At 50.7% G+C, this 27,103-nt stretch overlaps 1 protein-coding gene across 7 annotated transcripts in view; it reads right to left on the bottom strand.

Annotated features, from left to right (window-relative positions):
• The window catches only part of NDRG4 (NDRG family member 4), an 89,785-nt gene that overhangs the window by 26,525 nt on the left and 36,157 nt on the right, over positions 1-27,103 (bottom strand). For 6 of the 7 annotated variants that reach the window (XM_054048721.1, XM_054048722.1, XM_054048719.1 and 3 more), the window contains exon 4: positions 797-902. In XM_054048721.1, the coding sequence (XP_053904696.1) occupies positions 797-902 (106 nt within the window). Of the gene's footprint in view, positions 1-796; positions 903-13,185; positions 13,331-27,103 lie in introns of those variants that run through there. The other variant, XM_054048724.1, reaches the window with a different exon arrangement.

Genomic DNA, 27,103 nt, shown 5'->3' with positions numbered 1-27,103 from the left:
TCTCAGAGCCCGGGCTCCAGCCCCAGTGGGAATGTCTATGCTGCTATTTTTAGCCCTACAGCGTGAGTGCGAGTCAGTTGATCCAGGCTCAGACTCACTGCCATGGGTTATTTTTGCAGCGTAGACGTACCCTTTGTGTGACCTTAGGCAAATCACTTAATAATTATAGCTAGTTCTGATATGGCACTTTTCATCTATAGATCTCAAAGCATTTTACAAAGGAGGTCAGTCTCATTATGCCCATTTCACAGATGGGGAAAGGGAGGCACACACACGGGAAAGTGACTTGCCCAAAGTCACCCAGCAGGCCAGCGGCAGAGTTGGGAACCCAACCCAGGTCTCCCAACTCCCATTCCAGTGCTTTAACTCCTAGGCAATACCACTGTGACTTGGTCCCTACTCTGCAAAATGGGGATAAAGCCCTTCTCTACCTCACAGGAGTGTTGTGAGGATAAAATCTATTCAGGATTAAGAGGTGCTCAGCTATTGCAGGGCTGAGGACCATATACATACCTAGATAGATAGATAATAAGTAAAATACATGCTTTCCCTTTCATCCCAGGTGCTTTACGAACATTCACTTGGACTCACAGCTACAGTCTTGGCCCTTTAAAATTCCTCTGTTCAGTTTTTTGAACAGGAACTCAGTGTTATTCAATGGAATTCACCCTTGCACGGCAGGCAGGGCCAGGGTTGAGGGCTGTACAAAATAGAACCTCGCTGCTCTCCGCTGGGGCTGTGCTCAGGAAACCTACATGGTAGTAGCCGGCGGCCAGGATGGAAGGGTGACACTTACGGTTGAGTCCAACATCATGGTAGGTCAGGATGGCCGGGCGATTTCCCTTTGGGGACCCCCGAATGACCACATGCAGCAGCCCGTATGGGGTCTCGATATCATGCTCCTGGAAGAGAGAGAGAAGAGACAGGGTTACATGTCGCCCCTCCCTGTGGTCACCCTATTACCCAGAAAAGAGGAGACCAATAACAAAGTTCTACCGGGCAACGCCTGCCCTCACCAGCTCTCCCACTAGCAGAGCCATGCAAGCCTGGCCATGAATCATGCTGGGATGAAAATAACCAGTGACAGCAATCACTAGAGACACACTCTGCCTGCAACAGATACACACCTGTCACTGACAGCATCACACGTGTGTACGCTGCCATGCACACAAGTCTTTTCACACACACAGCACACATGTTCACTCTCACGCACTGACACGCAGCACGCTAGCACACTTCTGGTGCCCACTCTGCCAAACAGGTGTACCCTCACACGTATACCAATGCATGTGCTCACACGCATGCTCCTGTCAACTCTTCCCTCCTACAGACGTTCCCCAAACTGACTCCCATAAATGCTCATAAACGCTGCAACCATTTTCATGGCATTGGAGCCGATCGACACAAATGCCCCCCACATCCTTCCCAAAGATAGAAAAGGGGCGATGGATTTTTAACAGCCACGTCCCAAATCCACCATCTCATCTGCATACGTGACTCACACCCAGATCACCAACTGGAAACACACGTGGTCATTTACATGCACAAATACCCAACTGGCGCGAGCAATGGGACAGACAAAGTATCCAAAACCATACCAGATATCCCCCACTGGCAGGAGGCTCTGGATTATAGTAACACGGATTTGCCTTGCCATTTTGCATTTTTAAAAGGCCAGATGTGGATCTAGAGCAGATTAGACAGGGCTGTCCTGCTGTCTTCCAGACCCAGGAAGGTCTTGAAGTATGCCCCAAAGATTAGGAGCCAATGAATTGCCAGACTGGAGCAGACCTGAGGTATCTAGCCTAGTGTTCAGTCTCTGACAGTGGACAGAACCCGATACTTCAGAGGAAGGCGCAAGAATCTTGCAGTGAAGAGATGTGGGATAATCTGCCCCCGCACATTGGTCTCTAATAATTAGAGCCTGAATGAAGCTCTGAAGAACAAGGTTTAATCCCTTCCACCATGTGTATCATCATTAATTCTGATAACTCTGACTATTCTCGTTATCTATACAACTGTTCAATCCCTTTTTGGAATCTTGCTAAATTCTCGGCCTCAATGACATCCAGTGGCAGTGAGTTCCACAGGCTAATTGTGTGTTGTGTTAAAAAGTATTTCCTTTCATCAGATTTGAATTTGCCACCTTTAATTACACACACACACACACACACACACACACACAGAGCAATTCCACACAAATCACTGCATTTCACCCGCTGCTCTATTATTTAACTAGATGAAGCCATCAGGATACAGGGATCGGTCATTCTCATTGACTTAAATAGCAGCAGGCCCATAATATGTATGAAAGAGGCAACCCAAAAATAATCCTTTGCCCTTCTAGGGTCTATTCCATCCAAGGACATCAAAGCTCTTGAGAAACATTAGGGTGATGTTCACTCCATGGTGAAGGCTGGCACAAAACCACCGGAACCATTTAAATCCTACTAAATCCCTATTTAAACCCCCTCTGCATGGGGTGCCTTTCCCCCATTTGTGAATTAAGCTTTACAACACCTTAATGAGACAATCATCATGATCTCTTTACAGATGGGGAAACTGAGGCTCAGCAAGGGACAGTGACTTGCCCATGGTCACACAGTAAGTCCGTGGCAGCTCCTGGCACCCATAAAATGCACAATCCTTCCTGTAAATGTCAACTTCATTAGGCTCTTATTAGCACAGATTTCTTGACACTCCAGAGAGTAGTGGCAACTTCACATAAATTAATCACCTAACTAATTAATCAACCCTCCTTCCTAAACCATCAGAGAGTTAAAGGCATGACAAGGCAGCCTTGGGACGCCAATGTCGGTCTCTATGCTGCAGTTCTAGCATTTACCAGCAGCCCTAATGAAATGGGAAGATCCGAAGTGGGTACACAGGGAAATGTCGTCCTGCCCCATTAAGCTTTTTGAATTAGCAGCTCAACAGTCGCAGAGAAACAGGGCTCAAATCCTCAGACGGTGGAAATCACCATAGGTTAATTTACATCAGCTGAGAATCCGTCGAAGGGAGGGTCATCACAGCAATGCTGAGACACACACTGAATTGCAGACAAGCAAATCTAGCGCCAATTCACTAGCTTGACAGCAGATACGAGAGATCTGGGAAGATGACAGGGACCGGACTCGGAGTGGTTTTTAGTGACAATAACGGGACAATTGTCCAGACAATTATAATTGACTCAACAGCATGATATCCACGTGCCTGACAAGTTAAAGACCCCAAAGGGTCTGATGTGACCCAGGAACCTCTTAATGCCAACCGGCAAGCAGCAAAGGGGTGCAGAGAGGTTGCCGGGATCTCTTGGGTCGGGTATGTACGTTATAGTTCACCAATAAATGTCACGTGACGTCTCAAATGAAAGCCCGATGTCACACTGGTCACCAACATTGCCACATACGGACGCTGCGTAAGGAGTTACGGATGTATACTGAAAATTGAGTTCTTGGAGCGTGTCTGGGGACTCGTCACCAGTGAAAGTGAAAAGCAGGCTCTCTTTCAGATAAGAAATATTTATCTAGCTGGCTCTTGACGTATAAATTAAGTACTGTATGTTTCACAATGGTTCTCCTCTCACCTGTCTGAACCGACCGGTAATGCAGGATTGTAAGAATTTCAAAGCGAGAAAATTACAAGTAAACACTGCAGGGGGTGGGGGAGAGGGCTTTTCTTGAGGTACACATCCAAGGTTTTCTCTAGAGTATCTGAGGAACAAAGACAACAACCTGTCTTCCTTCTCCTAGCAAGTAAATGGGCAGCAGGTTTTACTTCATGGAAGAGGAGTCTCAACCAGGCATGGCTGAGAATGCTGAAGAGAACTTTGGGTCAATAAATAGACAGGGGAGAACGGGTTAGTTAAGTTTAGGCTCTAGAAAGCGTGTTATGATTTTGTTCTGTACGTAACCACTTGTTCCCAACGTTCTTACTCACTATCACGTGAATCTCTGTGCTTCGATGATCAATTTATTCTTGTTTTCGCTCTATCTCAGTGCTGTAGGGTTAAGCCAAGTGCTGGTCCTGAGATGTGTTCCTTTGGGAAGAGCAGGCCTGGTAGTTCTGTGAGTGTCCAGTGGATAAGGGGCTGGACTATACAGGGAACACGCGAACACTCAGGGGTTGATGTGTGCCTCTTGCCACCTGCACAGAGACAGAGAGGCCTGCAAAGAGGCTGCTGGTGTCAGGGAGCTGACCCAGAGCAGGCACAGACAAGACTTCCTGTTGCTCAGGGCAGGTGGTGGTGAGGTGCCGCCCAACCCTGGGTAACGTCGCAGTCACTCCTTTCCTGCTCCATTGATAGGGATGTTTCTGTTGCTGAGGGAAGGCTGGGCCGTTGCGCTAGGAAGGTGCTATGGGTCGTGATCATTCTAATCTCCACCACGAGGGAGTCCCACGGTGCTGAGCCGGGGGCTGGGACAGCCCTGTTTCCTGCTCCCTCATGTCTCACGCTGGAGGTTGACAGTTCCCTCATTCCAGTGGGCGGTCAAGGTGCAGGGTGAGGAGGATCCTAAAGTCATGGCGGACATAGAGGCCTCCAAAAAGAGGAACCAACATCGGGAGATGAGCTGCTCAGATACTATAGTGATGATGAGCACAGAGTTAAGAGAGAGAGGGCGATTACGGGGCCCTTTATCCCTAGGTCACTGGTTCAAACCAGGCCTAAATCAGCCATCACGATCACTCAGGTTTCTGCTGTGGAATGTGCTGGGGAATCTCAGTGGAGCTTAGGTGTCCATCTCACAGACCCCATTGCGCCTGGCACACTGTCTGTCTCAACTGAATGGGCTATGGTGTCCTGTAGCGGGGTGGTTACCCGCTCCTGCCCTGAGGGGTTTAAAACAGCCCTGGAGGAGGGCTGTGGAAGGGCAAGAGGCCTGGGCTGATTGGGAGGAAGCAGGCTCAGCTGGGGCCATGCCCCAATCAGGGCCCAACTGGCCCTATATGAGGCTGGGAGCCAGGAGCTCAAGCAGAAAGTCTCTCTCTGCGTTCAGAGAGAGAAGGGCCTGGCTGCAGAGCGCTAGAGACAGGGTACCTGAGTGGAGCAGGGCTGGGGAGAGGCTGAGGAGCTGGGGAGGCTCCAGCCTGGAAAGCCCCAGGCTGCGGCCTAGCAGAAGGCCAAGGGGTACTGGGGTTGCAGAGGGCAGCCCAGGGGTAGGCCAAGGCAGCAGGTCCAAACCCAACCTTGCCATTGGTGAGTGGCTGATACTGCAGTCTGTCCCAGGGCGTGGGGCTAGATGATGACTGGCAGTGGCCTTATACTGAGGCAAGGTGGGGATAGTGGGTGTGGGTTCCCTGGGGAGGGGAGACCCTAAGATTGAGGGGTTACTGCCAGGGGGCAGCACCCAGAGAACGGGGCACCGGGTCCGGGAGGGACACGGGGGCCAAGCGACGAGTGGGACACTGGCCTGCAGAGGGCGCTCCTGGGTCGAAGAGCTAATTCCCGGAGACGACCAGCAGGAGGCGCCGCAGGGGTGAGTCCCACACCGCTACACGTCTGAAATGCCCTTTCGCATGGAGACTGCCAGACCGGGTCACAGCCCTGCTCAGCTCCACCCACTCCAGCCCTCCCCCTGCCCCCCATCTCCAGCAGTGGCCACAGCCAGCTGCTCCTGAGGAAGGCACCAGAATCCCCACAGCAGCAGTTACGGGCCCCCCTGCCCCAGGGAACACTTCTCCCCATTCGTTAGAGGTTGGCATATGCTCCTGCCTAGCGGTGGTCCCTCTGGGCTGGCATTAAACTGCTCAGGGCTGCCACTTCCCTTGCCCTTGAAAATTGCCAGTCGCACCTGCACCATGATCTCCTTGCCAGCCAATCAAAACACTCCATTCCTGCCTATTGGAGGAGGAGGATACTGTAAGCAGCCAATCGCAGACAGCCTCTGTTGTTATTGGCTGGAACAGGCAGGTCTTTCAGCATCTTCCTCCAGCTCCTGCGCCCCCGTCGGTACCCAGTGCTATAACCAGAGAGGCGGCAGCACTGGCAGGATGACAGATTCAGCGCAGCCACGCCAAGCCTCTCTGGGTTTTTGGGTCACAGGCACATGTCCGGAAACAACGTCAAGACCGCCCGTGCCGGGGCTGCAAACTGGCCATGGCAAGGGTTTTCCAGAGGACTGGAAAGCTGCCAGATTCCAGGGCAGGATGCCGGGCTCAGGACATCAATGTTCCCTTTTAACGAAAACTAGGGCAATTAGTGAACAGGAGCCGCAGCCAGAATCAGCAAGAACTTTAATGTTCGAGAAAATCATTCTCACTGGAGACAATGGCGCCTGCTAGGAAGAAAGAATCATTCCCAGCACTGGATGGGGGTGAGCGGGTGGGAGGATGGGAATGGAATAGCACAACACGGACTGTGGGGTTAAAACAGGAAGCTACATCCCAATAAGCCACGATGCTAAAAGATGCAGTGAGCCCTGGCCCCGCTCAATCACAATCAGCGGGAGCTAGAGACGCTCTAATTCCAGGTTCTCCCTCAGAAAGAGCCCTTGACCCTAATCGGTCTTGCTGTGGAGGGGGAGCCCTTGTCAGACAAAGAATCACTTGAATGGTTTACAAGCCAGACGACACCCTGGGCTTTTCATACTGCACCATCTGCTGCTCCGTCTCCCAGCTCCGCTGCACGGCTGCTGAAATGGCTGAATCCTACTCCTCCGAACAAAGCTGGCCCTTGTCCTTCCCAGGACCGCAGCAGCGAGGGGACAGCGTCCCAGTATATGCCGCTCTGTTCTCCTTCTCCACCCCCTAAGCTGCCTGGCCTCCCTGCTCAGCATTCGTTCCAGTTCCCGGCCCAGTCAGATCCAGCGCACAGACCCAGTTGGGTCTGCTTGCCAGCTCCCACTTGCCCTGTTAGGAGCCATGTTCCAGCTGCCTGCTCTGATGGGATTGCTTTCTTGACTGGAGTATTGATTCGGGGCAGGGATTAATGGAGGCTTGGCAGTACTGCAGCATGCACCAAAAGGGAGCGGGAGCTCGGAGCTCTGCAATGCGCTGGAACAAACAGGAGGGAGGCAACCAGCCCCAGGATTTTGATCTACGGCGTTCGCTTCTTTAGTTTAGTCCCCAGTAAAGCGCATCAGAGAGGCGCACCATCCGAGGGGTAAACGAGGGTGCATAAGGGAGCTTTGTCCACAGCAGCGGAAAGCGAGGACATCTCTGGTCAAACCTCCATCCGCTGTATCAGAGCTATTCCGCTGCTGTGCCGTCAGACCCATCTTCCCGGGGAACCTGATCTTTTCCATGATGCCTTCCCTTTTTGTAGGGGAGAATGGTGTTAATTCCCCCCACTGCTGAGAACCATCCCCTTGCACAGCTGCGGTGTCTGATTGGTGAACGCCCTATAGCACCGAGCACTCACATATAATAGGATTAAAGAGGGGACCCAAGCCAACACCCACACATCCACACCACACCAGCGTCGGGGGTGTGGGGGGTGTGGGGGGGGTGGGGGAGTCGAAACCTCCGTCCAAATCTGGATCTGGACTTTCCAGTTCTAGTGGGTTGACCTGAAATCTAAGGTCCACTCGGGACTTCGCTGCTGCTGTTGATGTTACAGCTCCGCGCTGACGGGCAGCAGTATAAAACCCTAAGACAGATCGATCAGAAGTCCCCAGACTTCAGGGCTCCCTCTTCCATTCTCAGTGAACACCCCCTCCTCCCCCGTACATTCTCACTCCCATCAGTGAGGGGGTAGGGATGCCACTGTATTAGGCCGAGGGCGTTACATCCGCAGCTTGAGTCCCCCTCTGGGCACCTGCCCGTGATCCCAGCCATGTGGGTATCTCCATGCAGAAGATCCCGACTGCACAGTGCGCCTGGCCAGGTGAGAATCATTGGTTGCATTCCAGGGAATGCAGGCCTGGGCTCCGGGACGGACACAGGGAGCCTTCTTGATGGAGCCAGCCTTTCATTGCTGCTTCAAGCGCGGCCATGCTGCCCAGACCTGCCCTTTGGGGCTCAGAGAGCAACAGTTAAAAAGAATCAGGCTCTGGCGGCTTCCCAGGACTGGTCGAGTCACTCAGCCGGGGTGAGGGACATTGGGTGCAAGGGGAGGAGTTTCAACTAATCATTCCACAACATCTCTCTCTCTGATCCTTGCTTCCACCCCATGCCCAGTGTTACAGGTCTGCCTGCCCCTCTGTCACGAAGCTCTGGGGTGGAGGGGTTTGCTCCTTTTGTCAACAGAGCCTGAGCCTGCTCTTAATCTCAGCCAGGGGGTCACTCCCCACAGCGCGGAGATTTCAACATCTTCAAAGCGGGGGACTGTTTGTACAGCACCTAGCGCCAGGAGGTCTGAGTCCTGACTTGGACTTCTGGCACTGCCACAGTACTTCAGCACCCGTCGACTTCGACGGGGGTGGTGGGTGCTCAGCACCTCGAAAACTAGGCACCAGAGCAGAGGAAAATTGGGCCCATGGTATTTCTTTGCCCTTGGGTATTTTCCCCCGAAATGTGTATTTTGCCTCACAAAGGAGTCACAAAAGTATCTCCCAAATTGTAGATCAATCTCTGATAATTTTCATATGACTTTACATTGTGCCTCTTCATATAACCTTGTGGTGGGTCTACCCACGTGTGACCTGTGTTTTCATGGGACTTTGTATCAAAACCTCATTTAGAAACTTTGCATTGCCCTTGGTATAATATTATAGCCCCTAAGGATAGAATAAGATAGAAGAAAAATTTCTGTTTGCTAGCAGTAGAACAAGAGCTCTTCCCTCACCCTCCCCTCTTAATCAATTGCCCTGTTGAATGAATGAGGTGTGAATGAGCAAGGCATGGAAGGCAGCACCTCCAGACAGCCTCAACTGTTGGAGAGGGGCTGGGAGCCAGACCCAAGGAAAATAAAACGTGTCAAGTGGGCTCATTAAAGACAAGCAGACATACTGACGGCCTCGGGGGTTAGAAGCAAGCACCTTCTTTTGGAAACACCCTCTTTGCAGCATTGGGACAACACTCAAAAGAAAGCAGCATAAAGGACCAATGGACACAGACACAGAGTTTGAATCTGGTATAGATTTGCATAAGAGGAAAGCTGCTATAAAAGTGAGGTGTCTTGCAAAGGACCCCGGGTCTCGTCTTGTCAACATGGGAGCATCGATCCGGATCGGCAGAAGCCCGGCTCCACCCCCTCCCCCATCTAACTCACCTGGCCAGTGAAGTTAAGGGGAGCAACTAATTGGTAACAACAAGACGGAATGGGTTTGTGTGTGTGTGTGTGTGTGTGTGTGAGCGTAAGTGTAATATATTATATGCATATAATACAGTGTTAATGAATACATGTATTACTAATAAATGTGGCGTTTTGTCTTATTCCCCCTGAAAAGATCCTGTGCAGTACTTTAAGTACAACAAAATCAGTGATCTAATATACATCACATCATCGCCATTCCTTTAAAAGCACAGGGGCCAGGGCTTGCTGGATGTCCTCCCCCCACGGCCCCCTCCACACCCTCCCTCCCACTCATGGCTGCCATGTTGGATTCACTGTGCCCAAAGTGGCCACGTTCCCATGGTTACTTGGAAGGGAAGAAAAGCTCCACCAGGCCCAGGGTCTTAAAAGCTTATGAGAAATGAGGGTTTCCAGAACGGCAGCTGCAACAGGACGGGTCACATGTGCGGGGCTGGAAAACGATGCCCGGAGACCCAGGCCTGCTGGTTTAAAGCAGCAGCGCTCTGCTTACAGCAGTGTGCTTGGAAAAATCCCCCACCACAAAAACCTGCGGGCCCCAGGGTGCATGCCCAGCCCTGCAGGAGCAGACGGTTCCATCCAGCAACTTTCCACGGTTCCATCTTTCTCAGCCAAATCGCGTTCGGCTTATGGAAGGGTTTGCTTTAATTCCAATCGGTTAAATACATAAAAACTAGGAGACGGGAACGTTAATGGGAATTTTGCCACCGAGGCTTAGTGGGAACAGGACAGGGCAGGATGCTTGGGCACCCTTGGCTTGCCACATGGGAGTCTCAGCATCCCAGTGGGTGTGTAGCGTCACACACCAGCGCTATGGTGTGACTTACGGGTCAGAAGGCCTCTCTGGAGATGAGCTTCTGGGCTTTGCTCAGTGTTAGAGAATGGGGACGGGGAGGTGGCATGGACACCTTACCCACAGCTGCTCTCAAGCCGTGACCTCTGAGTCAGAGCTTAGCTAGGAGGATGAAGAGGAACAGCAGGAGTAGGTATGCAGCACCCAAAACAACGGGGCCCTGATCAGACTAGGACCTCTAGGTGCCACAAAACTTTGTTTGGGGCATTGAGAACACCCCTCCTGCAGCCACCTCTTGGCCCCGCTTCCTTACACTGTTTTGAGAGCATGTGTGCAAAAGTGCACTCCCACATGCAAAACACCTGATCTGTACGCGCAAGCCAGGGCCATGCACGCAGACGCGTCTGCAAGCCAATCCCCTCCTTGCTCAAGCATGCCAGGTGTTTTGCACATGCAGCTTACATGTCCCCTGGCAATACCGGCCTGGATTGCTAGTGTGCTCTCTGCTTGACCTCTCTGCTTTGTGCAGTGCTTTGGCTGGAGAGTCTGCATTTCTTCAACACACTTCACAATGACCCTGTGCTTTTCTACCGAGCCCTTTGGCAAGGATCTCCAAGGACTTTATACGCTCGAATAAGTTACACTTCACGGCTTCCCCCGCCCCCGGTAGGTAAAAAGAATCATTCTTGCTAGGGAAACTGAGGTACACAGAAGTTAAGTGATTTGTCCAAGGTGTCCCAAGAGTTCAGTGGCAGGATTGGCAACAAGATCCAGAAGTCCTGACGCCCAGTCCTCTGCTCTAACCCTGTAAAAAACACTCCCTCTTCAGCTGTTCCTGACAAAATTCCAGCTGCAACAAAGAAAAAAACCAACCCCTCAAACTGTTCTCCGGCTGTTTTGTGAACGGGTGGCTTTGGGATGCAGTTTCAGCTCTGACTGGCTCTCAGTGATGTCATCCCCCTGCCTGTGTTCTCAAGGACGTACTCAGGTTAGAGACTGCGCCTTACTTTTGTCCATTTTTTAGAGCGGTGCCTTTCGGACGAGTCCCCTCCCAGTGAGTTAAAGGCCCTTTGGCTCCTAATCTGGACTCCCGGCCGGTGTCTCCGAACTCCCAGGACTGGCCAGATTCACCAGTGGTGTCACTTTGCTGGCTTTAATAGAAATACACCCCGTGGGGAGGCTGGCCAGGTGTGCCTTTTGCTTTAACGCAAGGGACCCGATCCTGTCCTCCCTGGTGTCCATGCACTCACTGACACTGCACAAGGGTAACTCACGGCTGACCTGGACCCAGTGGCTGTCTGGCTAGGAAAGCTCTCTGCCCTCACCTTAACCCAAACTGCTGTGCTCTCTGGCTCAGCCAGTATGTCCCCCTTCCCAGCCGGTCACCTTGGGCTTCGCCTGCTCCTCCCGGCTCCGGGGCAAGGATGACAGCTGGCTTGCCCTCCCTGTGCCAAGGCAGAACGCGTCTCTTCCCAAAGGGGCAGAGGCAGAGGGGAGGTCGGCGTTACAGGCACAGCCATCTACATCCAGACGGACCATGGCTCTGGAAGGGAGGAAAAGGGGAATCGGAGCCATCAGCCACAGAGGGCGAGATGCTCAGGATCCCTGCTCCAAGGTTGGCCCGTCCTCCAAAGGAGGCTGATCAGCTGCTCAAGGTCTCAATGGGGCCAGAGGGCTCACGAGTGCCCCCTGCACACCCCGTCCTGACCACCCGCTTGTCTCTGTCCAAGTGTCATTTGTCCTGAGTCCTATTGACCCCTCCGGGAGGTAAGTGCATATCATCCCCACTTCCGTCCCTACTTCCGCTCGGCAATTATATTCCACTTCTCAGCCCCAGATCTCCCACGAGAATCATAATCCTCCTTTTACAGACAGGGAAACTGAGGCACAAAGCAGAGAAGGGACTTGTCCAAGGTCACAGAACAGGGCAGAGCAAGGATTCGAACCCAGGTGTCCTGACACTCAGCTCTGAGACCTACCTGCCAGCCCACCTGTGCCTCGCTCTCCCTAGCTCGTCACTAAGAGTTAGCACATATGCTAGTAGCACTCATCCCACACCTTATGGATCGAAAATAGGAAGCTACCGCTGCACCTTCCTCTCCAGCCACGCGGTTCCCTAGCACCAGATATTTCTACCCCGGCCCGGCTCCTTCCAGCGCAGAACTTCCCTGCCCTTTCCCCAGCGTCCCCCTGCAGCTTCATGCACGCTCCACCCTGCCTAGCAACACCGCTGCGTACCTAAGCCCAAAGCCCCAGGTCCCCCTGCATCCCCCTAGGCTGAGCAGAAGGGCCCCTTCACACGCACATGGTCGGGGTGGGGGAGACCTAGCGCCTCACGAATTAGCCCAACATAGGTGCTCAGATGCTGTTGCGACGGGGAGAGAGACCGAGCCCAGGTGGGTGATATGGGGAGTACCATCCAGGCACTGGCTGTGCAGGGCAAACATCACTGACCATGGGTCTCATCACGGGACACCATGTATGTTTGCTGGTCACCGGGATGATCCATCACACTGCGGCGGAGCACGTCAAGCCCAGCCCTGCGCATCTCTCCTCGATGTTCCAGCCTGCACAAGGTTAGCCACGAAACCCGCTCCAGTGCTGAGCCCCTCTCCCCCGCTTGCTGCTCACCCCCCTCCAGCAGCGCCTGTTGTTGTCATTTGCTACTGCAGTCCCTGCAGAGCGGGCTCGGCTTTGATGGCTGCTGATACGCGCAACAAGACATGCAATGCCCTCCGTCGCCCCGCAGCCATCCCGCCCACCTCGCAGGACACAGGCATCCCAGCTGGGAAGGACACAGGCATGGCTCTCCCCGGGATTCCAGGCATGCTTCCCTACACCGGATCTCTCGAGCCCGAGAAAGACACACATGCCCATCCCTGCTGTAGCTCCTGCATTCATTTTCCTTCCCTCAGGGCTGCAAGGACCAAGGTGGCTCTCTGCAGCACCTGAGCCCAGTGGGGACGAATACCCTGGGGACTGGGCACCCCGGCAATCTGCTTGTGATTCGGGGGGGGGGGGGGGGAGAGGATGGAGAAATGCACACGTTAGAAAGCAGACGAGATTTCTTTGGCCCCACTGCCTGTGCTGGCTTGTGAAAGGCAGCCCTGGCTGGTGCAAAGAGCCTGTGGGGGATCGTGGGTGCTATCGCCTGGGAAAGCCCTGCCTGACACCGGGGAGAGGTGGGGGCTGTACCTACCCCGTCCCAGCACTCTGGCATCGTGAGGTGCTTGTCCGGCGCAGATTCCTCAGGGGAGAGAAGGTAGCGCTGGTGCCAGTGGCCCACCTCCTGATTCCCCGTCCTGAGTGCGGAGAGCTGACAGGCTGGGTATGAAGTCAGCCTCTCGGCTTTGATTTATAAATCAGCTCCATCCCCTTTATTAGCCCCTCCCATTGCCCCCTTCTCCCTCCACCAGCTCTGGCTTGGGAATTTTTCCTTCTTTTTTATTGCAGGCAGTTGTTGAAATGGAGCCCAGGAGCTTAACGATTGGCTGCTGAGAAAATTATTCATGCTCCAATTGGCTCAAAATACCGTTTATGGGGGGAGGGGGGAAACAACACCATTGCAGATCATCACTACGCCCTCCATCTTCCTTGCCATGACAGAGAGAGACTCACACAAAAGGACATGTGCTAATATGCATGCACACAGAAACACGCACAAGCATGTATACAGCCCCACATAAAGGGAGGTACATTAACATGCATGCACGCATCAGAATGCTCACAGAGATGCAGATCCACAAGGTCATGAACATGCCTACATGCAAACAGACACACATGCCCATGGAGACATGAAAAACGTGCTCACGCACAAACCCACACAGGTAAGGACACTCGTGCACTGCTTCTTTAGCACACGGAGCATTTTTAATAGGCCTCTCTCTGTTTGCTGTGACAGTGCAGAGTAGTACCTGCTCTCATCTAAAGCAACCTTTCCAGACGACTGTACCCCTTTCCGCAGTCTGATTTGTCTTGAGTACCCCCAAGTTTCAACTTACTTAAAAACTACTTGCTCACAAAATCAAACATCAAAATACAAAAGTTTCACAGCCCACTAATACTGAAAAATGGCCGACTTTCTCACTGTTACCATATAAATAGCAAAATAAATCAACTGGAATAGAACTATTGTATTTGCATTCCAGTGTATAGTATATAGAGCAGTATAACCAAGTCATCGTCTGTATGAAATGTTAGTTTGGACTGACTTCGCTAGTGCTTTTTACGTAGCCTGTTGTAAAACTAGGCAAATCTCTGGACGAATTGATGTATCCCCTGGAAGACCTCTGCGTACCCCTGCTTAAGACCACTGCTCTAGAGGGACTGATTCAACCTGCTGAAACATCAGGAGGGCAGAGCTGTTAAAATCCAGTGGATTCAAGTACTTTGCAGGAGTGGAGGTGGGAGGGGGAGGGGGCAGGAGGTAGATCACCAAAAGAAGGGACCAACCAAAGGATCAACCTGGAAAAGAGGCCACAAAATCTAGGATTCTTAAGAAGGGTCCTTTGCATACTGGCTCACTGGCACCTCGGCTCCCCCTCCCTCAGTGCTCAGCTCAGCAGCTCTGTCAGCATCAGACCCTGCTCCTTGCCCAGTTCATTCTCTGCTGGGCTTCCGCTCTTGACTGCAGGGCAAGGATTGCTTAGCCCGACAAGGGGGCTGCTTTGGCCCGGGAGTCAGAGTGCGAGCCCATGACTCAACATCACAGTGGGTGGCCGCGACATTACCCAGGATACAATCTGGATTGCTGAACAGCTGTGCCCTATCGGTTCTCCAACCCAGCATGCCTTTCACACTGCTTCACTGTGAGAACCACCACTCCTGGTCTGTTCACACACAGCCCCCAGCGTGCAAAATCACTCCCAGCTGAATGATACGAGTGCTTCTAGCCAGCCACTCCTGAATTATATTACAGAATGACACCAGCAAATTCTCAGTCCCAGACTTGTCCCCAGGAATGTGCGTCTTGTATTGCCCTGCTCTTTCCTTCTGGACAATACAAGCTCACAGAAAGTCTGTCATTTCATTAACAGAAAGTGATATGCACAAACTTTGTTATCTCAAATGGAGTTTCCCCCCACACTTCAATCCAAACACATGCTGGTTCAGATAAAACAATAATACAAGATGATTAACTACAGAGAGATCAATTTTAAGTGATTACAAGTAATGAGGCATAAAAGTCAGAATTGGTTGCAAAGAAATAAAAGCTAAAACACAAACTACTACCTAAGTGAACTTGAAGCACAAAAGTTTTTCTCACCACATGCTCACAGCAGACAGGACCTGTTCCCCAATTCAATGATGCTTCCTTTGTCTTTCAACCATTGTTGACGCCATGAATAGAGATAAGGGAGAGCAGTGATTTGGGGCCTCTGTTCCTCATTTTTATATTTTTTCCTTCTCTTTGAGAATCGTCTCCAACTGGGGTTCAGGCAACAGCCAGTCTGTTTACATGGGAACCTCCAGCTGTTCCACTGCCAAAAATGTAAATTTCTCAACCCCTCCTCCCCCGCCAAAGAATGGCCACTTAACCAGGTGATAGTCCTTTAATTGTGTTGATGCCCGGCTGAGACGCCAGTTTGCCTTTTGTCTCTGAGGAACTGGTCTATATCTGCATTTCTAAATTTGGAGCATGTCTCAGTAAAATCATACAATAGAATTTTATAACTTTGCACACAAATTTGCCACACATCTTGTACCCGGACAATAATGATCAGCCAGTTATGAGTTTTCAAATGATATCTCACAAGGCATACTTTGTACAAGATTGATCATAGTTTTGTAAAAGTGGTGAACGTAAGGCTACAGACTGTCACAGTGGGAGGAAGGGTTGTCAATGAACTCCTTGGGATCTGTCATTTTGGACAGCCCACTCCAGTCTGGAGAGCTCTCTGAAGGGGGTGCTGGCTTTGGCATGGACTCCCACTGGGAATTATCCAGAGATCTCCAAATGCTTTGCACGTGTGACGCAAGTGAGATTTTATCCCTGGTCTCCATTGGCACAAGGCTAGTGAACTGCATTAGCAGGTCCCCTCCTTTCCTTCGCCACCTCCTCTCCTCTGCAATGCACTGGCAAGCAGGTGAGCTTAGCGAGGTTAGTGCCAGGTAACAGAGCCAGGAGAAAACTGCAAGCTAGCAGCTTTGAGTGTCTCAGTGGTGCTGATCCTGGCTCAATTCCTGGCCTTCCCCCTTCACTTCCTAGCTAAAGCGTGGGAGAAGGAGACTGATCGAGTGAAGAAAAACCCTGATAAAGAATATTCAGGATGCTATGAGATTAGGGTATGCATCAGAGTGGGCTACATAACTGATGAGAGTCTGGATTTCCACGGGAAAGTCATGTGAGGGGGCGGGATCAATATCCCTAGCCTTTCCTGCCTAAAAATCCATTGGAGACACCAGGTGGGTGAGGGAACCTCTTTTACTGGACCAACTTCTACATATAAAAATCCATCGCACATTCTCCTCCCCCTGACAGAGCTGCAGGGCCTGGGTGAGGATTCTTGCTGTCCTAGGCAGACGCCTGGCCCTCCCAGCCCTGTCGTCACACACGCGAGGAGCAGCATCTCCCTTGTTGCCGCCTTGGATGTTTTGCTGCCTATGTGTTAGAGAGGAGCCTGCTGCGCCCGCTCGGGGAAGAGAAGCGGTGCCATTCCTTTGCAGCGCACAAGCAACGTGGGAATCATTTTCAGAGGGGCACCCTGCAAGCACTGACCTGCTTTCAGGGGAAGACCAGCCAGTCTTTCAGGGACAGAGGCAAGCACAGCTCTGCTAACGCATCTCAGCCTTGAGCTACAGCACCACATGCTGTTCCAGACCCGGCTCCCCCAGCCCTGCCAATGCTCCTCCATCCTGACCTGTAACTGCCACTGCCAGGCTAGCCACCAGCCCAAATACAGACCTGCCGACACACCCAGCTCCCAAGGGGTCAGGGCCCAGATGCCAGGCTCTGGAATGCCAACCCCCTGTTCAGCCACTGTACTGACATTCCAAACCCTGGAGGGCGCCCGCTTGCATGGGAGAACATCCCTCATCACACCACCACCTCGGTACAGCTGTAGCCAATCATTTTAGGTTATTGGTCATTTATGGTGTGATGTTATAATTAACTAACATGTCATGTCACGTCACATGTGACAGGTTCAGTCACAGAGACCTCCTTAGGACTGTCACCTGATGTGCTGAATTTATCTCTGAGCCCATTTTCCCTGCCAGCCTGGGACTCCAGAACCCTGCCTTGTTGAGCCAGACACGCTAGCCTGCTGCAACACAGACCCAGGTCTGGTCCACGCTCCCAAAGGTGCAGGCTTTAACCAAAAACTGCTCAGCAGGCTACCTTCTCCAGCCCCAGACAATCAGCTCCCAATGGGATCCAAACCCCAAATAAATCTGTTTTACTCTGTATAAAGTATATACAGGGTAAACTCATAAATTATCCACCCTCTAGAACACTGATAGAAAGATAGGCACATCTGTTTGCTCCCCCAGGTATTAATCACTTACTTTGGGTTTGCTAATAAACAAAAGTGATTTTATGAAGTATAAAAAGTAGGATTTAAACGGTTCCAAGTAATAACAGACAGAACAAAGTAAATTACCAAGCAAAATAAAAGAAAACACGCAAGTCTAAGCCTAATACATTAAGAAATTGATTACAGGTAAATCTCGCCCTCAGAGATGTTCCATTAAGCTTCTTTCACAGACTAAACTCCTTCCTAGTCTGGGCCCAATCCTTTCCTGGTACAGTCCTTCTGAGTTCCAGCAGGCACCTCCTTTGTCTTGTTCCACCCCCTTTTATAGCTTTGGCACAAGGCAGGAATTTTTTGTCTCTTGGGGTTCCCACCCCTCCTTCTAAATGGAAAAGCACCAGGTTTAAGATGGATTCCAGTATCATGTGACATGTTCACATGTCCTGTGAGACCCCCTCCATTCTTCCAGGGCTGGTCCCCACGTACACAGGCCGGCTTGCAGGTAAATAATCCATTTACAACCAATTGTCCTAGTCAATGGGAGCCATCAAGATTCCAAACCACCATTAATGGCCCACACGTCGCATAATTACAATAGGACCGTAGAGTTATACTTCATATTCCTAGTTTCAGATACAAGAATGATACATTCATACAAATAGGACGAACACACTCAGTAGATCATAAGCTTTGTAATGATACCTTACAAGAGACCTTTTGCATAAAACATATTCCAGTTACAGCTTATTCACACTTATAAACATATTTTTATAAAGCATATGGAGTGCAACGTCACATCATATATAATCATTGTATACTAAATACAGTTAAATTGTTGGATTATAGAAGTAGGAGATTGATCAGTAGTCAGAAAGATTAAGTATGCATTAGGTATCTAAGTAAATAGGGCTGAAGGCAAGGCCTGTAAGATTTTAGATTAGCCATACTAGGCCATAGACTTAAGAAAATGCTTGACATATGTAAGTGTCCAAAAATGATCCTATGTCACATGATTATGGGAAAAGATGTACCAGTGGGTGATACTGTTAATTTTTTAACCGTAAGAGTAATGTTTTGCTTACAAGATACCCGGTAGTCACATTTTTCTAACACATGCCATCACCGTGGGTGCAATATGTGCATACATGCTAATAAGGTATAGTCAGAATCACATTATAAAAAGAGGGTGCCCAGAGTGGGACAATTGAGCTCTTTATGGGAAACTCCAGCAGGAACGATCCCTCTACTGATGATCAAACCATGAGAGACCCATCAGACCCTAATGCTATCCAGAAGGATGTGAGTAACTTGTGCACAGGACTTGACCCATGCATATACAAATTCTATCACCATAACTTTAACTGTAACTTTAATAAAATTTACAAAGCAGACTAGACCATGTACTTGTAAATGAACGGGTGGTCACTATCCTTGGGCTTAGGTCTTCCAAATCTGAAGCAAGTAGCAGAGATGACTTTCCCTCTGTTGAGGTTGAAACTGTAGCTACCAGAGCCGAACCCACGGTGATGTAATACAGCATTACTAAATTCACTGTAAATACAACAGAAGGCTACACAGCGAGGCTGGAAGTACTAGAATAGGCTGGTCTCATGGTATTCCTGCCTCAGTGGAAGTCAGAAAACCAGCAAGAAACGCCTGTCATCGAAATCAGAGACCTGGAGAACTGCCTCTCTGTGGGTTCTTTTCCCAACCTCCTGAGCTTCACCCATCATCGGCCAGCACACATGGAGAAATAAACAAGGTGGCTGTAATTCAGTTTTGCTCCCTCCCAACGGACAGAGGAAAGAAAGTGTGTTTTGATCTCACCCCCCCATCACCATCAGAGACCCAGCTCCAGATACTTAAGGGAACACATTCACAGCAGTGAAGACTGTAAGCCCATGAGCAGATTTTGCAGATGACTATATGCCAGAATCGAGACACTTATGAGTTGACTGCAACACCCTGAACCTTATTAATGATTATCCCTTACATCTGGGTAGCACATACCATGCTGAAGCACCTTGCAAATTATCCTTTCACATCAATCTATTCATCCACCACTGAAATGCAGCCATCTCTGGGGTGGAACAGGGCAGATGTCTCACAGAGCAGAACACCACAGTACATGAAGGATGTTCCAACTGAAACTACAAGGGGAATTTACAGAGGCAAAACAAAATTGCCCATTTTTAATTTCTCCAGCCTAGTGCCATGCAATCTGTAATGACCGGAAGTGTTCCTGATCTTGATTATACACCTCATCCAAATGACAAACCACTCAGTGGCTTCTAACACCCAGCAAGAAACAACTGACCCATGAATCCTTGTTGATCTTAAACACAAAAAAGAAGCTTACAAGAAGTGGAAGATTGGACAAATGATCAGGGAGGAGTATAAAAATATTGCTCAGGCATGCAGATCTGAAATCAAGAAGGCCAAATCACACTTGGAGCTGCAGCTAGCAAAGAGATGTTAAGAGTAACAAGAAGGGTTTCTTCAGGTATGTTAGCAACAAGAAGAAAGTGACGGAAAGTGTGGGCCCCTTACTGAATGAGGGAGGCAACCTAGTGACAGAGGACGTAGAAAAAGCTAATGTACTCAATGCTTTTTTTGCCTCTGTCTTCACAAACAAGGTCAGCCCCCAGACCGCTGCACTGGGCAGCACAGCATGGGGAGGAGGTGACCAGCCCTCTGTGGAGAAAGAAGTGGTTCAGCTCTATTTAGAAAAGCTGGACGAGCACAAGTCCATGGGGCCGGATGTGCTACATCCGAGGGTGCTAAAGGAGTTGACGGATGTGATTGCAGAGCCATTGGCCATTATCTTTGAAAACTCATGGCGATCGGGGGAGGTCCCGGATAACTGAAAAAAGGCTAATGTAGTGCCCATCTTTAAAAAAGGGAAGGAGGAGGATCCGGGGAACTACAGACCAGTCAGCCTCACCTCAGTCCCTGGAAAAATCATGGAGCAGGTGCTCAAGGAATCAATTCTGAAGCACTTAAAGGAGAGGAAAGTGATCAGGAACAGTCAGCATGGATTCACCAAGGGGAAGTCGTGCCTGACTAACCTAATTGCCTTCTATGAGGAGATAATTGGCTCTGTGGATGAGGGGAAAGCAGTGGACGTGTTATTCCTTGACTTTAGCAAAGCTTTCGATACGGTCTCCCACAGTATTCTTGCCAGCAAGTTAAAGACGTATGGGCTGGATGAATGGACTATAAGGTGGATAGAAAGCTGGCTAGATCGTCGGGCTCAACGGGTAGTGATCAATGGCTCCATGTCTAGTTGGCAACCGGTATCAAGCGGAGTGCCCCAAGGGTCGGTCCTGGGGCCGGTTTTGTTCAATATCTTCATTAATGATCTGGAGGATAGCGTGGACTGCACCCTCAGCAAGTTTGCAGATGACACTAAACTGGGAGGAGTGGAGATATGCTGGAGGGTAGGGATAGGATACAGAGGGACCTAGACAAATTAGAGGATTGGGCCAAAAGAGATCGGATGAGGTTCAACAAGGACAAGTGCAGAGTCCTGCACGTAGGATGGAAGAATCCTATGCACTGCTACAGACTAGGGACCGAATGGCTAGGAAGCAGTTCTGCAGAAAAGGATCTAGGGGTTACAGTGGACGAGAAGCTGGCTATGAGTCGACAGTGTGTCCTTGTTGCCAAGAAGGCTAACGGCATTTTGGGCTGTATAAGTAGGGGCATTGCCAGCAGATCGAGAGACGTGATAATTCCCCTCTATTCGACATGGGTGAGGCCTCATCTGGAGTACTGTGTCCGGTTTTGGGCCCCACACTACAAGAAGGATGTGGAAAAACTGGAAAGAGTCCAACAGAGGGCAACAAAAATGATTAGGGGGCTGGAGCACATGACTTATGAGGAGAGGCTGAGGTAACTGGGATTATTTAGTCTGCAGAAAAGAAGAATGAGGGGGGATTTGATAGCTGCTTTCAACTACCTGAAAGGGGGTTCCAAAGAGGATGGATCTAGACTGTTCTCAGTGGTAGCAGATGACAGAACAAGGAGCAATGGTCTCAAATTGTAGTGGGGGAGGTTTAGGTTGGATATTAGGAAAAACTTTTTCACAAGGAGGGTGGTGAAGCACTAGGATGGGTTACTTAGGGAGGTGGTGGAATCTCCTTCCTTAGAGGTTTTTAAGGTCAGGCTTGACAAAGCCCTGGCTGGGATGATTTAGTTGGGGATTGGTCCTGCTTTGAGCAGGGGGTGGGACTAGATGACCTCCTGAGGTCCCTTCTAACCCTGATATGCTATGATTCTATGATTTCTATGAATGAGGGGGACATCTTCACACTACATCACCACTTCATGCAGGACCTGCCTTTCCCCTGAAAATCTCCCACAAGTACTGATGAGCCACAAACTTGCTTAGCTTAGGTAACAAGAACACAGGCCAAAGCACTACGGCTGCAAGGACATTAGTGCTAGAGCAAGAGGCAGAGAGAGAGAGATTTGGGAAACCACAACATAATGCCATAAATAAATGCAACTTCCCTGGCTTGGGGAGGCTTTCAAAGTTTTCTCAACTTTTCCACTGAAATCACTAGGATAGCATGGCTAAGGACAATAATGCTTTGTGGGTGGGGCTAAAATCAAAGAACAGTTTGGGGGAGTGGTCTCAGTAGAAAAGGACTTGTGTGATTGGCCACCGATAGCTTCAAGAACAAATTATCATTGGGTATCCTTAAGGGGTGTTCCGGCCAAATGATTTATTATTCATGCTGCCCCTGTCATGGCTCAGGCTGATCCCAACTCAGGTGCTTCAGAAAACAGGAGCTTTCCAAAACGTCTGGGAGGCATTTGTTGCCCTCCGAGTGTGGAGTGTCACTACCTAGATAGGTAGCATCCCCTGAGTCCCAGCCATCTGGGTAGCGCCACACAGTAAAATCACTGCCTGGGAAGATGTGGGGGGGATTCCTTGGCTTTGGGGACCGTGGCTCTGTCCTAGTGCTTTGGCATGAGGTCACCTCCGACTCCTGTCAACCCAGCTTCACCTTGTAACAGAAAGAGAAACACAATGGCCTCTCCCCATAAGAGGGACAGACACTGCCACTGGGGCTACATCCTCACCCCCGCCCCCCCATGCCAAGATCTGGATCCCTCACTGAGCTGCGTTAGCGTTTAACTCCCAGCTAAGCCGGATCCCTGGCAACAAGGCATTTACTGCACTAATTTGCCTTTGAATTTGGCATCAGCCACCCACTCGAACAGCATTCCTGAAACTCCCTGAGCTGGGGGCTCAGCGGCAGGGGAATGGGGGAGACAAGCAGGCCTGGAACAGCGCCAAAAGAAAGGAGAGAGAGCACAGGAGGAGGTGGAAGTGTCCACCCAAACAACGCAGGGAGTACGGACGGGGGAGGGAATTGGGAAAAATAACCCCAAGGAGGAGGAGCAAGAGAGAGTGAGAGACAGAAAAAGCCACGGAGAAAAGGAGTGAAGGGTAAAAAAGCAGAAGAGACGGGAAAGGAAAACCAGGGCAAGCTGGAAACGAATGAATGAAAAAAGGCGAGGACGTGCGGAGGGGAAGCAAGGAGCCAAGAGCGCTTGCCTTAGCTAAAAGGGCAGCGCCCTCTCGCAGCTGGCAGGCTGATCCCACTAATGCCGCTGCCTCTCCCCGTCTGTCCCCTCTGCCCCGTTTGCTCACACGAGACGGGACCTCCGGGCAGATCCTGTAAAGTTTTCTGCAAGCCGAGGGCTACGGATTTATGCTGCTCCCAGAGAGAGGGTACGAAGGCAGCGCAGTGAGTGCAGCCTCCCACAGCAGATCCTTGTGTGCCAGGGCCCCCCGCCCCCCTTTGCGGGAAGGCTCAGCAGTGAGACTTCACCCCCGGCTAACATAGCGTATCCCCCATGGGACTCTCAGGAGGTTCATGCCTCTGCTGACCATGGTCCTGAATGGAACAGTGGCCTCACGGACAGGATGCTGCGGGCTGCCTGAGGCGGGGCTGGGGAGGGATTTGGGTTTGATCCGTTTCTGAGCAAAGTCCCATAGTGGCCTGTGGTTCCACCTCCCACCGGGGACCATGAGCACCGCTGAATTCCTGCCATGGCGGCTGGCGGCAAAGCTCACCTGCACTTGGGAAAGCTTTATGGGGTGCCTTCAACCCCCGGAACACCCCCAAGGGCACAAGAGCTGCAAGGGGCCTGACAGAGCCCAGCAAACAGTGCTGGCCTGAGAGCTTTCTGCCCAAGGAAGATCAAAGGCTTCGGAGGGTCAGAGAATGCACGGGGAAGGTGGAACACTTACGGGAAAGTCCTATAGAACGGATGGGGAAAATGATCTTTTTCTGTATGATGAGGATTTTGCATTGGCATCTAGGAAGCACTCATGGGCCAGGCGCGCATTGCGCCAGGCGCTGCACACACCCAGAACAAAGACTGCCCCAAAGCTCTTCCAATCTCGAAGTTTCTGGACCATCCTTTAGCATCTAAGGCCTGGTCTATACGGGGGGGATCGATCTAAGATACGCAACTTCAGCTATGAGAATAGCGTAGCTGAAGTCGACGTATCTTAGATCGACTTACCTCCCGTCTTCACGGCGCGGGATCGATGGCCGTGGCTCCCCCGTCAACTCCGCTTCCGCCTCTCGCCCTGGTGGAGTTCCGGAGTCGACGGGGAGCGTGTTTGGGGATCGATTTATCGCATCTAGACGAGACGCAATAAATTGATCCCCAATAGATCTATCGCTACCCGCCGATCAGGCGGGTAGTGTGGACGTACCCTAAGAGATTTCTGTCCCTGCTTTAAGGTGCTCAGAAAGCCTAAAGAAAGGGGCTCATTCCCTAAATTGATTCCATAGGTTTTCAGAGGAACATCTATAGAATCCTACAGCATTTCTATACGGCCCTACTGATTTCATTCCTATTAAATTCTACAGGACTTTTCCACGCGGGAAGGAGCTGGTTGGACTGGGTGGGGAAGGTGTGTGATCCTAGTGGCCTGAGCATAGGACTGGAGTCAGGAACTCATGGGAGCTGCTCCACTTTGGCCCCTGACTTGCTCTGTGACACTCAGCCTCTCTGGGTATGTCTACACAGTGAAGGAAAACCCGTGGCTGCCCTTTGCCAGCCGACTCGGGCTCACAGGGCTGTTTCATTGCTGTGTAGACTTCCGGGTTCAGGCTGGAGCCCGAGCTCTAGGAGCCTGTGAGGCGGGTGCACTGCTGGAGCCGGCCTCTCAGTGCAGAAGGATCCACACCCCACAGCACCAGTGCTGGGATTCACACCACCAACCTCCAAGCGCTAGTGGCCAAAATCTGACTCCTGGCCTCCGAGCACAACCCGAGGAGACGCATGTGAGCTAACGTCCTACTCCAGCCAGTCTTCCCCACTCATACACAGCCCAGTTTCCTTGGCTCAAAATATATGGATCTCCTCTTCCAGAATAGAATCAGGATTAAGCAGTCAGAAATGAACAGGCAAGTGTTTCGGTGCCACTGCCCTCTCCTGGATGGTATCGGAATGGCAGTATTTGTGTCACAGCCCTGGTACTACTAACACTCACTGGCGATTCACCTTTAGCTGAAGCGGTAAAGGCCCATGCTTTTGGAGCAGGAGAGCCTGAGTTCTACCTCTGCTGGCTTAAAGAGGCCATGAATGGCTGTGGTCTGTAACCTAATGACAACTAGGAAGGCCAAAGGGGTGAGCGGTTGATTTTTGATTAACCATTCTTTTATTGGCTGCAGCTGTTTAGGGGACAATAGATACCCCCAAAGAATCTCTAACCTGCACATCCTGTGGCTCCTAGGTACTGCCCATGGTTTACTGCATATTTTATTTCTTAGACGGCTCATTTAAATTAATTGTAACTCAAACAATTAACAGATTTGCTTGCAAATGCTCAGAAAATGGATTCTGTCTTCAAAGAGCCAGCGCTGGAAGGTTGGAGAGGACCCAGTGTAGCATCCACGCTAACACAGAGGCTGCAAAACTCAACTCGGCTTTAACTATAGATTCATAGAGGTTCAGGACAGAAAGTACCATTGTAATCATCTAGTTTTACCTACTGCATAAGAAGTGTTTAAGGCCTTTTTTCCTTCCGTCTCCACTAAAAAGATCATTTTAACACAATATTAACCAGGGAGAAGGATCTCGGGCCAGAATAGGGAAAGAACAGATTCAAGAATACTTAGATAAGTTCCATCTATTCAAGTCGGCAGGGCCTTATGAAATTGACCCTAGAGTCAATTAAGAGACGAGCTGAAGCAACCTCTGAATCATTAATCATCTCTGAGAACTCCTGGAAGATGGGGGAGGGCCCAGAGGACTGCAGAAGGACAAACACAGCACCTCTCTTCAAAAAGTGGGGAGAGGGGGACCCCAGGAATGATAGAGCAGGCAGCCCAGCTTCAATACCCAGAAAAAAACTGGAACAAAGTATTAACCAATCAGTTTGGTCAAAGGTGGAGAATAATGAGGTGATAAGGAACAGCCAGCATGGATTTGTCAAGAACAAACCATTCCAAGCCAACCTAGTTTCCTTCTCTGATGGGGTAACCAGCCTAATGGATGGGGGAGAAGCAGTAGAGGTGGTACAGTGGGAGTTCAGAATAAGCCTTTTGGCACGGCCTCGCATGATCGCCTCATACACAAACGAGGGAAATGGGATGTAGATGAAATCACTAGGAGGTGGATGCACAGCTTTACCATACTCCAAAAGTCACGGTCAAACTGGGAGGATGGATCGAGTGGGCTCTGGGATGAGGTTTCCAACCCCTTGCTAAGGCCGGGAGAGGCTGGAGCAGCACTGGGCCAGGAAAGCTCTGCCCTGCTGGCACTGCCAAGCTTGCTCTGGGGGAAGGGGCAGCATAACGAGAGCTCAGCAGCCCAGGCTGGAGTGGGGAGGAGAGAAACCATTTCCAGGAGCAGCAGGAGCTCTTACTGAGGAGGCCTGACTGAGTCTTTTCCCCCTCCTTGGAGGCCGCCCCAGAGATATAGAGAACCATGTGCAGGGCACAAGAGGGTCCCTGCCTCAGCACTGAGATTTGGAGCAAAGAACTATAATCAAACAGCAGCCATGCCTGAAACGGAGACATCAGGTGGGACAGGAAGAGGCCCAGGGGAAGGCGAACAGGAGGTGGGCCAAGCGTAGGCCAGCCTGCACGGTCACCTCTTCAGAGCCCCGACCTAGTAAGGCCTAGGTCCTCCTATCCCTCCCAGATTCCTCTACGCCTAGCCCTGGGATGGGCAGGACTAGAGAGCTACCCACAAGCAACCTCGTCCAGGGGATGCCTGACACATTGAACGGACAGACTAGAGCCGCAGGCCCTGACCACTAGGCTTGCTGACCGGACAGCCCACCCCACTACAGGATCCCATAGGAATCTGTCTTGGGACTGGTATTAGTCAAGATTTTTAATTATTGGATTTTTAATTAATGGCTTGGATAATGGGGTGGAGATAATGCTTATAAAATTTGCAGATGACATCAAACTGGGAGGGTTTGCTACCACTTCGGAGGGCAGGATTAGAATTCAGAGCAATCTTGATAAATTGGAAGAATTGGTCTGAAATCAGCAAGATCTTCCTGGGCTGTATTAACAGGAGTGATGTATGTAAGACACAGAAGATAATTGTTCCACTCTACCCAGCACTGGCGAGGTCTCAGCTGGAGTAGTGTGTCCA

The sequence above is a fragment of the Malaclemys terrapin genome, chromosome 14, assembly GCF_027887155.1.
Source record: "Malaclemys terrapin pileata isolate rMalTer1 chromosome 14, rMalTer1.hap1, whole genome shotgun sequence".
Taxonomy (NCBI): Eukaryota; Metazoa; Chordata; order Testudines; family Emydidae; genus Malaclemys; species Malaclemys terrapin.
Note: the sequence above shows the minus strand (reverse complement) of the source record. Positions and strands in the feature narration are given on the sequence as shown.